The 12027-nt window shown below is 45.0% G+C and overlaps 2 protein-coding genes across 3 annotated transcripts in view; one reads left to right on the top strand and one right to left on the bottom strand.

Annotated features, from left to right (window-relative positions):
• ARB2A (ARB2 cotranscriptional regulator A) overlaps positions 1–12027 on the bottom strand; it is a 295189-nt gene that overhangs the window by 132390 nt on the left and 150772 nt on the right. The gene's annotated exons all lie outside the window — the stretch shown is intronic.
• Positions 8664–9214, top strand: LOC133282790 (eukaryotic translation initiation factor 3 subunit B-like). Its single transcript, XM_061479058.1, has 2 exons — positions 8664–9165; positions 9210–9214. The coding sequence occupies exons 1-2, from the start codon at positions 8664–8666 to the stop codon at positions 9212–9214; spliced, it is 507 nt and encodes a 168-aa protein (XP_061335042.1).

The following is a 12027-nucleotide window of genomic DNA, read 5'->3' as shown; positions in this document are numbered from 1 at the left end:
CCTAATAAAGAGTGTTCAGTGCTTTAAGTAAACTGATATACTATTTATTTAATGTACAGCTATAAAGATTTGCTGAAGTGCCTTAATATTTAGACTACTATAGTTAATTGCATTTGAAGTAACTGCCATTATCTTATAAAATAATTATTCAGATGCCAAACACAATCTGACATTCAGATTTGTGCTTTCTTCTGGTTCTCACTTCAATAATCTGAAGTTGAACATTAGGCTACTCAAGCCTTAATTCTGCTTTTCAGTCTTCCTGCCCAGACCCACATCCGTCAATTTTGTTTCACAATAGCGTAAGATAGCAAGTTATCCCTGATCCTGATGAGTCAACATCAGGCTAAACAACCTCAGGACTTGCTTGTTCTCCCCCTTGCTTGAACCCTGGGACTCCCTCACACTGACCATTTTATTAAAACAGGCTCTTTTCCACTCAAATTAGAGAGGGTGTTGGCACTGAGGCAGTGGTGCATTGCCGCCGCCAGAGATCATTAGACATCAGATCACTAGCAATTTTCTTCTAATGCAGTATAATTTTTTAACTACTCAAAACATTCAACTGCATAACAGACAGCTTGGCTGTATTTTGAATTAGCACAAATGCTAAAGCCAGGAAATGTAATTCTCAGGATACTGGAACAAAAGGTTCAGAAAAAAAGAATTCTTATATACCATAAGATTATCACGAGTAGACTGTCACACTTGTGACCTTCCTGGCGTCTAGCTAATCTGACAATATTTGGAAGAGCATTGCTTCAAATCAATAACTAATTAACAAAGTACAAAAGAAGTTGTACTGTTTTTGAGGCTCCTTGTTAAAAATGGCTTTTGGTTGCACATGGGCAGAAAGGTCACTTTTATGACAACTTCTTGAGTCTTTCAACACCTTGCCACTGTCAGATTAAATTACTTTTAGCAATTAATTGTCATAAGTTAAAACAGAAGCACATTTGTTACAGCAGGTTGTCATAATGACACGGTGAGCAGTTGTTTTGATATGAATTTCTTCCACTGACCCTCTATCATATCTTAATTGTTTTGGTTGACCTAACTGGAAAATTGGGAGCAATCTAACTCAGGCAGTGCAGGCCAAACGTTGGGGGTCTTACTGAGATTATAGAATGAACAATAATGGAAGAGAAATTCCAGAGATAACTGAAGATCTTGAGAATAATATGCACCTTCTACAGAGTAGGTAACATATGATATCTATGCCAGTGGGTGGGGTAAGAAAAATAAACCCTCAAAACCCCACATGGGTGTAGCTTTTGTTACTGTTATAAATGGTCCTTGATGCCATTTTAATCCCTTATTAGCCAGCACCATTTGTTTGATGTGTTTTAAGACAAGGAATGAATGGATTCAACATCTGCAACCTGAGCCCATTTAAACTGCTACTTAGTTTTCAAGGCTTGGACTTGTGTTTTAATTAAAAATAATTTTACTCTTTAAGTTCCTTTTGTTGAACTTCTCTGAATCATGATGCACACATATTGTCCATTTTACAGATTAGTCCTCCAACATTTCTTGTCAAACTTTGTATAAGTTTCCTATGAAATGTTACATCAGGATTAAAACAGACAACAATATCAATTTACTAAGCCTCCTTGAAAAAAAATCCATCTTGTTCCTCAACAATGGTGCAAAGCCAATAAAATTTATCAGAAAAAGATGGAAGCATTATTAACTGAGCAGTTCTTCCTGCTTAATATCTGAGGTCTTCTGTTTGTGAAGTTTGTTACCTCTTGCTATTTGAGAGTGGTGAAAGCAAGATGTACAGTGCATCCATGGGGTGTAGTCAGAAATGTGCTCATTAAGGTACATCACAGAAATGTTAATCGAGACCTTAAGGAAAAAAGTGCAAGAAAATAACAAGGCCCTGTGTTAGGTTTGCATGGCAAGGTTTAGGTAGCAGGGTGCTACTGAGTGGCTTCTGTGAGAAGCTGCCAGAAGCTTCCTCCATGTCTGATGGGCCCAGTGCAGCCAGCCCTAAGATAGACACACTGCTGGCTGAGGCCGAGCTCATTATCAGTACACTCTGGGCAGTACCTCTGGGATAACATATTTACAAAGGATGAAAAACCATGTGTGCAATTGCAGCCAGAGAGGGGAGCAAGCATGTGTGAGAGCAGCAGCTCTTCAGACCCTAAGGTCAGTGAGAAAGGATGTTCTCCAGGTGCCAGAGCAGAGACTGATTCCCCTGAAGTCTGTGGTGCAGACCATGGTGAGGCAGGCTGTCCCCTGCAGTCCATGGTGGAGCAGATATCCATCTGCAACCTAGGGAGGTCCATGGTGGAGGAGATATCCATCTGGAGCAGACATCTCACATTGAAGCAGGGGAAAACAGTGAGGAGGAAGGAGTGGCAGAGACAGCGTGTGACGAACTGACTACAATCCCTATTTCCTGTTCCCCTGCACCACTGGAGGGGAGAAGGTGGGGAATTTGGGAATGAAGTTGAGCCTGGGAAGAAGGGAGGGGTGGGGGAAGGTGTTTTAAGATTTTTTTTAATTCTCATTATCCTACTGCATTGTCAATTGGCAATAAATGAAAATAATTTCCCTGAGGCACATCTGTTTTGCCCGTGACGGTAATCACTGGCTGATCTCTTTGTCCTCACCTCAACCCACAAACCTGTTGTTGTTTTTTCTCTCCCCTACCCAGTTGAGAAGGGTAAAGGGCAGCTGGGTGGGCACCTGACAGCCAGCCAAGGTCAACCCACTACATCCCCATATTGCCATGAAACAGTGCTTGGTGATAGGTGATGGAAGTGCAGATAAGCAGGAAAAGTGGAGGATTGACTCAGTCCTGCACTGGGGAAGAGACTGTGCAGAAGAATGGATCTGGGCAACTGCAGGATCTGTCCTTAACAGTGGCAGCACAAAAGCTGTAACCCCAAGAATGGTCTTGTCCTGGATGTCCCATAGAAGCTGATAAACCAGATCTTCAGGCTGAGACTTTGGAAGAGCCCTCATAGCTCTTATGGTCAAAACAGTTGAACACTGTTTAACAATCCACATTTGACTTATTTTGCTATTTTTGTAGTTCAGCTCTATTGGTGCAAATGTTTCTATATTTTAAATCTGAAATCTCGTTTAGTCATAAAGCTGACAATGAGTGGTAAGAACTGATAGTTGCCAGCTACCAGATGTCCGAAATTGCCCAAACTGCAATTACATTCACTGTGCCCAATATCCCAGTACAACACCAAAGTACCCAAACCTGCCTCTACATGAAGCAGCATGGATTAGTTTTGTTGTCTTCATGAGCAGACTTCTTCCGATGAACAGCATTCACAGAACACTGGACAGGACCATCTTAAATAATTCATAACCCTTACAAACATGTGCATGGGTTTAAGAAATGAACAGAAACCAGGGGCTTGTCCCATTAACCTATAGTTAATGCACTGGCCTGCAGCTGAGACATAGATTCAGGTCCCACTTTAAAATTAACAATGTAGAAAAAAATGTCCTAACAAGCGGTTTCGAACAGGCTTAATTAAACCCCTGCTCACTAATGCTTTCATAAAGTTGCAGCCTTTTTAATTCTGCCATGTCTACCCTCTTTTAAACAGACGTGGCAAATAATTAATTTGAATGTCACAGAGTGTTTTCTCCTCTTTCCAAAACTCAGGAACTGCTTTGTAGCTTAAAATGAAAGTTTGTGGAATGAAACTAACAATGCAGATTAAAACCTTTTTGGCTGAAAAAATAACAAAGGAGAAGGAGTAGTAAGGACACAGACAGTACTTGTATCCTTCCCATTGTTAAAAAATGGGCATGCCAGGAGCATCTGGAGAACATCTGTGAAAAAACTCCTGCTGCTGTACTGTTCTAAGGTTCTACAGCAAATTTAAGCAGATGATCTGGCATGAGGAATTTCTTGATTTCTGAAGAAATCACGAATGTCCTGCTTAACATGCCCATGTTAAAAATGACAAGCAACACCACTGCCTGTCCAGAGGGCCTTATGTCTTTCAAGGGGCATTTCTGCAGCAATACTTGTGAAGACCACATTGTATTAACGACACTAATACCTAGGTAGGCTTCCTGGCCCCTATCAACTGAGACTGCCCTTTGTAAATGGATAACCAACCACAACCTCAATAGCACCAAATGTTGAAAGACAGCGAAATACACCCTTTTCACACATCCACAAAGCCTATCCATAACTTAAATACTTCTTTGAGGGCTGAAGTGGAAATGAGGAATGTAGAATCATTGAACCACATCAGCTGGAGACCACCTCCGAAGGCTGCTAGTCCAACACCACACTCAAAGCAGTGTCATCCAGGACTGGTCACAAGTGCTATGCCTAATACTTGCAACTGAAAGCAAAACGGGCAAGCGTTGTACTTCCAGCAGTGCAGAAGTATAAAAACGTACATTGTGTAAATTCCTCAGTCTTTGAACCATATGCATTAAGACAGAGTGACTTTCAATACAGCTCAGAGAGGTCCTGGGTGACCACCACCGCGGAAATGAAATAATTTCCAGTATTTCCATGTCATAAGCTTTTCTTTCCAACTTTTGCATGCTCTGTGCACCTCTGACAGAACTGAGGCAGTGGTCATCTTTTGCAACTACAGTCTGTCTTTGCTGAGTCTAGAAGACCTGATTTTTGCTTGGTCACTTTATCTTTGGGTAGAAATAGCCATACTACATAGTGTTGCTAGGAAATCATGTCATCACAGGATCTCAAACCGGTTTGGGTTGGAAGGGACCTTAAAGCTCATCCAGTTCCAAACCCTGCCATGGGCAGGGACACCTTCCACTAGACCAGGTTGCTCCAAGCCCCATCCAACCTGGCCTTGGAATACTGCCAGGGATGGGGTAGCCACAGTTTCTCAGGGCAACCTGTGTCAGGGCCTCAGCACCCTCTCAGGGAAGAATTTCTGGCCTAAGAACTCATCTCAATCTCCTCTCTGCAAGTTTAAAGCTATTCCCATTGTCCTGTCCCTACAGGCCCTTTTCAAAAGCCCTTCTCCATCTTTCTTGTCAGCCCCTTTAGGCACTGGAAGGTTATGGTCATTTACCATAATTGTAACAGAATTAACAACAATACCTGAACTTCTGCTCCAGTGATGATACTGCCTGTTGCTCATCAAGATAAAAATCCACTTAAATATCAGCCAAACTCTATCAGTCAGCTGGGGTTGCTCAAAAAGGGAAATGGTGAAAGAACATAATGAACAAACAGCCAAGAGCAGCAGAAAGGTATTTACAAGTGGACTCCATGACCAAATCAGATGCTGTTATTTTAAGAACTATCACAGCAAAAACTCACTTGTCCACTTCAGGCAGAGCCTTAAACAGCACACAGTGCCTGAAAGTTTGACATATCTCAACTAGGAGGATTTCACATACTGCAAAGGTCTCCACTGGTAAGGGATTTAAGAATAAGCAATAGCCATTAAACATAAGCCTAACCTTTTTTTTGGCAGCCAGTGCAAAGGACACAAAATGAATAACATGATCCTGTCATCAAATATATTTATTTATTTTTCAATCAACAGGAAAAGAGGAATACCTAGAGACTCAGGGAGGTATACTGCAAGGTGGCATGCATGAAAGCAGTTACTTATCAAAGGGTAACATCTCAAAAATAATTGCAGAACCTAGAAATCTTTCAAAACTACTCAGCCTAAGCTTTGCTAAATTTCTTCATTACTTAGTTCATTAACTTCAAAAGAATTCCTCAGCAAACAAGATCCCTAAAAGAAATAAACCTGTTTTCTTAATGTGTCCACGCAATTAAGGCTTCTGTTTTCACAGGTTAAGAACAGAGTGACTGTGACACATTAAGTGATAATGTCAATTGCTTACTTCTCTAGGATACAGGCTGAACTTGCGAGATTTTTGAAATCAGATTATTTAGTTACATGGCATGTGGAAAAGGTAGGGGATAGGAATGAAGAACCATCCTGGAAAGAAACACCAGCCTCAAAGAAACAGCCCATTGCAGATGCTTATGGAGCACTAGGCGTGTTGTATGAATTAACTACATGTTCCGTTTCTTGCTGTGCTATATGACTGTATGTACTGATTAAATCTTTGCTTTTGGTAGAAAGGAAACCCTACGTATCCCATCATAGAATCACAGAATAGTTAGGGTTGGAAAGGACCTTAAGATCATCTAGTTCCAACTCCCTGCCGTGGGCAGGGACACCTCACACTAAACCATGTCACGCAAGGCACTGTCCAACCCAGCCTTGAACACTGCCAGGGATGAAGCATTCACAATTTCCTTGGGCAACCTTGTGCCAGTGCCTCACCACCATCACAGTAAAGAACTTCCTCCTTATATCTAATCTAAACTTCCCCTGTTTAAATTTTAACCCGTTACCCCTTGTTCTACCACTACAGTCCCTAATGAGGAGCCTCTCCCCAGCATCCTCAGAGGCCCCCTTCAGACACTGGAAGGCTGCTATGGGGTCTCCACGCAGCCTTCTCTTCTCCAGGCTGAACAGCCCCAACTTTCTCAGCCTGTCTTCATACGGGAGGTGCTCCAGTCCCCTGAGCATCCTCGTGGCCCTCCTATGGACTTCTTCCAACAGTTCCATGTCCTTTTTATGTGGAAGACATGGAACTGCACAGAATACTCCATGTGAGGTCTCACAAGAGCAGAGGGGCAGGATCACCTCCTTCAACCTGCTGGTCATGCACCTTTTGATGCAGGCCAGGATACAGTTGGCTTTCTGGCCTGCTAGTGCACACTGAAGCCAGCTCATGTTCATTTTCTCAACAACCAACATCCCCAAGTCCTTCTCCTCAGGGCTGCTCTGAATCTCTTCTCTGCCCAACCTGTAGCTGTGCCTGGGATTGCTCCCACCCAGGTGTAGGACCTTGCACTTGGCATGGTTAAACTTCATGAGGTTGGCATCAGCCCACCTCAGAAGCGTGTCAAGATCCCTCTGGATGGCATTCCTTCCTTCCAGCGTATCAACCGAACCACAAAGCTTGGTGTCATCGGCAAACTTGCTGGGGGCGCACTCAATCCCACTGTCTATGTCACCAACAAAGATGTTGAATGAGACTGGTCTGAACACTGATCCCTGAGGGACACGACTCATTACTGATCTCCAGCCGGTCATTGAGCCATTGACCACAACTCTTTGTGAGCAGCCATCCAGCCAGTTCTTTATCCACCGAGTGGTCCATCCATCAAATTGGTGTCTCTTCAATTTAGAGACAAGGATGTCGTGTGGGACAGTGTTGAACGCTTTGCACAAGTCCAGGTAGATGACGTCAACTGCTCTGCCCCCTTCCATCAGTTCTGTAGCCCCATCATAGAAGGCCATCAAATTGGTCAGGCAGGATTTCCACTTAGTGAAGCCAGGCTGGCTGTCACCAACCATCTCACTTTTTTTCATGTGCCTTAGCATGTGCTGTGGTTTAAACCCAGCCTGTCACTCAGAAACCACGCACGTGTTGTCTCACTCCACCGCCTTTCCCCTCCGCTCCTGGAGGGATGGGGAGGAGAATCAAAAGAATGTTAACTCCCACAGGTTGAGATAAGAGCAGTCCAGTAACTAAGGTATAACACAAACCACTACTGCTGCCACCAATAATAATAATGATAAGGAAAATAAGGGAAGAGAATACAACTGCTCACCACCCATGGACTGATACCCAGCATGATCGAGCAGTAATCTAGCCCTTTTGGGTAACTACCCCCAGTTTATATACCGGGCATGACATACAGTGTTATGAAATACCTCTTTGGCTAGTCTGGGTCACATGTCCTGTCTTTGCTTCCTCCTGGCTTCCCGTCTTCCCTGGCAGAGCATGAAACTCAGAAAGTCCTTGGTGAGAGTAAACATTACTGAGCAACAACTAAGAACATTGGTGTGTGATCAGCGCTGTTCCCAGGCCGAAAGTCAAAAACACAGCACTGCACCAGCTACTAAGAGGGAGAAAAATGACTGCTACTGCTGAACCCAGGACAGTATCCAGCCCTTATTCCATACCAGTCACATCATGCTCAGATCGCACATTTTCAATATACCATCACTCTTATCTCATATATATAAATATATATACATCCACAGAGAGAGAGAGATCATTACTTTGTGCATGGACCAATCCCTATAAAGCTGCTGAGTCCATCTGGTCCATGATGTCAGGCTCCATGTCCTGTAACAGTCTGCCCTGGGTTCACCAGTAGCAGTAATTTTTTCTTTTCCCTTGTTATTTACTTTATCATTATTATTATTCGTGGCAGCAGTAGTGGTTTGTGTTATACCTCAGTTACTGGACTGTTCTTATCTCAACCTGGGGGAGTCACATTCTCTCGATTCTCCTCCCCAACCCTCTGGGAGTGGGGGGAAGAAAAGGGGAGGGAGTGAGAGAGTGACTGCATGACTTATGGCTGCGCTTAAATCATTACAGTTGTTTTTGGGGCTCAACATTAGGCACATTGTGTTGAGATAATGACAGATCTGACCAGAGTGTGTCTAACTGTATTTGTGAAAAGCATTAATTGTTTTGGATTAACAGTCACTCGTCACAATGGTGATTTACTGGCTCTCAAAGCTGTTGCTCTTGATCTCAAAGTTCCAGCATGTCGTACCTTACTTACAGCCGGTATTTGCTGTGTCAGTGTTTATCAGGTCGAGGGCTTGGACTAAGGTTTTTTTTCATTGTACTTTATGGTAATGACTTGTAATACGGGCAGGCTCCGGCAGCAGGGCAGGACAGATGTGGCTGTGGACTTGTACCTGGCCGTCCTTCTGCTCTTCACCATCCTGGCCCTTGTCCTTGCCTCCTTCTTCGTAAGGCTGCGGGGAGCCGAGGGCAAGCAGACCTGGGGGCTGGCAGCGGCCAAAGAGGCCCGGGAGAGCAGCCCCGGGGACCAAGTGGCAGCGGGAGGGGGGCAGGAGGTTGGGATGGAGTGGCTGTTGGTGGAGGAGGTCGAGGAGGGGAAGGAGGCAACTGCCGAGCAGCGGGAGGAGCTGGCGGAGGAGCCGAGCTCTGCGGCCGAGCCCAGCCCTGCAGTGGCTAAAAGCATCCCCTGGCAGCTGCCTGCCAAGCCCCATGAGCCTGAGCCCCAGGAGCATGCAGAGAGCGAGGTACCACCTTTGGGAGACTCAGCTGGGCCCAGCCTCGGGCACCCGGGACAAGTGGAGGATGCAGGAGACCACGCAGCATTTCCCGACAAGGCAGGGGAGGAAGATCTGGACTCAGAAATAAGAGAAGCTGGGGGTGAGAGCTGGCAAGCACAGCAGCTACACCAGCCCCAGTGACAAGTACAGCAGCATCGTTTGAGAGTTCTGAAGGTTTTGAATGGCCTTTGGGCATCCCTGGGACCTGCCTGCTGATTGTCATGGGGATCAGCATGTTGGCACACATACAGACTGTGTTTTACCCATGACCGTTTTGTCTGATCTCAAAAGTTAAGCAGAGTCAGGTTTGGGTCTTGTCTAGGGTTAGACAACAATATAGGAGGGCCAAGAGGTTTTCCCCAAGGCTGGAGAGTCATGAGTGGCAGGGTGTGTGGGACAGTATGGGCAAGTATCTAGTCCACTGGGCCCCTCCAGTGCTTTGGAAGCGTTGGAGATGGAAGGCAACTGTATGGAGTCCCCAGCAACAAGCTGCAGAAACTGCTGAAGGACACAGTGAATTATTTTGAGCCTGGAGGCCCCATGACACTTTCAGCCGTCAGGGCAGAGATGCAACATAGAGATGGACTCATGACCAAGGGGTGGACTTAGCAGTGGACACTATTGCCCAGGTTATTCACAAGTGTGAATACTGCACACAGCCTCTTCTGCTCTGAAAGACTGTTACAAGAGATGGAGCCTGACATCATGGACTCAGCAGCTTTATAGGGATTGGTCCATGCACTAAGGAATGATCTCTCTCTCTCTTTCTCTCTCTCTCTGTGGATGTATATATATGCATATATATGACACAAGAGTGATAGTATGTTGAAAATGTGCAATCTGAGCATGATGTGAATGGTATGGAATAAGGGCTGGATACTGTCCTGGGATCAGCAGTAGCAGTCATTTTTTTCTCCTTCTTAGTAGCTGGTGCAGTGCTTTTTGACTTTCAGCCTGGGAACAATGCTGATAACACCAGTGTTTTTAGTTGTTGCTCAGTAATATTTACTCTGACCAAGGACTTTCTGAGTCTCAGGGACTCAGGGAGGACAGGAAGCTGGGAGGATGCAGAGACAGAACACCTGACCCAAACTAGCCAAAGAGATAGCACGTCATGCCCAGTATATAAACTGGGGGCAATTACCCAAAAGGGATAAATCACTGCTGGGGTTGGGGTGGGTATCAGTCCATGGGTGGTGATTGGTTGTATTCTCTTCCGTTGTTATTTCCCTTATCATTCTTATTGTTGGTGGTAGCAGCAGTGATTTGTGTTATACCTTAGTTACTGGACTGTTCTTATCTCAACCCATGGGAGTTACATTCTTTTGATTCTCCTCCCCATCTCTCTGGGAGTGGGGGGAGAAAACGGGGGAGTGAGTGAGCGGCTGTGTGGTTCTGAGTTACCAGCTGGGCTTAGACCACGACAGTCATTCATTTTCCCCTTTTTTAAAAATTGGGTTTATATTTCCCTTTTTCCAGTCCTCAGGAACTTCACCTGACTGCCATGATTTTTCAAATATGACGGACAGTGGTTCTCCAACTTCATTTGCCCGCTCCTTCAGGACCTGCGGATGGATTTAGATAGGCGATCTACGTCAGAGCTCACTTCCTGCAGAGTCTGCAGGATGCTGAACACATACAAAAATGTAGGTTTTGTGTGTTTTAGTGTAGGCACAGGCACTTTGTGTGTGTAAGGGGGACCTGCCCTGGAAAATTCACACTGCATTATAGGTATAACGACTGATCAAAATTTAAGTGACCCCAGAGCATATGTAAGTTGTAAAGTAAGACATTTACGAGATAACAACTCTTCCACTCTTTCAATTTAGTGAGGACACAACAAACCCAGAGGCACGATTGGGACCTGTTGGAGAGGGTCCAGAGGAAGCCACAGTGATGCTGTGAGGGCTGGAGCAGCTCTGCTCTGGAGACAGGCTGAGAGAGCTGTGTTTGCTCAGCCTGGAGAAGAGAAGGATCCAGGAGACCTTAGAGCAGCTGCTAGTGCCTAAAGGGGCTACAGGAAACCTGGAGAGGGGCTTTGGACAAGGGGCTGTAGGGACAGGACTGGCTTTAACAAGACTGAGGGGAGATTGAGATGAGATTTTAGGCAGAAGTTCTTCCCTGTGAGGATGCTGAGGTCCTGGCACAGGAAGCCCAGAGAAGCTGTGGCTGCCCCATCCCTGGCAGTGTTCAAGGCCAGGTTGGACGGGGCTTGGAGCAACCTGGTCTACTGGGAGGCATCCCTACTGTGGCAAGGGGTTGGAACAATATATGATGATATATATATATATACATATATGTACACACACATATGTATGTACACATACATGTATTTATATTATATACATACATCCCTGGCAGTGTTCAAGGCCAGGTTGGACAGGGCTTAGAACAACCTGGTCTAGTGCAAGGTGTCCCCGCCTGTGGCGGGGGTTGGAACTGGATGGGCTTTAAGGTCCCTTCCAATGCAAACCAGTCTTGGATTCTATGATTTTCGCTGATACTTTCAGAGGTGCACAGGCTTAGCAACCAGGAGCAATATTTCATTAAAGAACTAAAAACCTGTCACTTTGCTGGGGGATACATGGCAAGTTATTTCAGCACATCCTGATAGTGAACTAAGGATCCCTCCTGCTATATGATCTAACAGCAGAAGGGAATCATAGCCTCTGCAACCCTGGTGTGCAATCCCTGTAATCACTCACACTGTTTGACAGTAATAGGAGTAATGCAGCTGTATTTGTTGAAAGCTCTTAACCCACGGACGTTTTCTCAGCCCAGGCTAAAAGTACCATAACTAAATGCTCCCAAACAGTTGCTTAAGAGCCCAGAAAAATTTAAGGCTCCTCAATACATACAACTCTTGGTAAACGCACCTCAGTATCACTTTATTCAGTAGTTTCTCTCTAAGCAGTGT

The sequence above is a fragment of the Pezoporus flaviventris genome, unplaced genomic scaffold (assembly GCF_033815535.1).
Source record: "Pezoporus flaviventris isolate CSIRO_AGI_PZ_B2104156 unplaced genomic scaffold, CSIRO_AGI_Pfla_v1 ptg000141l, whole genome shotgun sequence".
NCBI classification, from domain to species: domain Eukaryota; kingdom Metazoa; phylum Chordata; class Aves; order Psittaciformes; family Psittacidae; genus Pezoporus; species Pezoporus flaviventris.
This window is presented reverse-complemented; position numbering and strand designations above follow the sequence as displayed.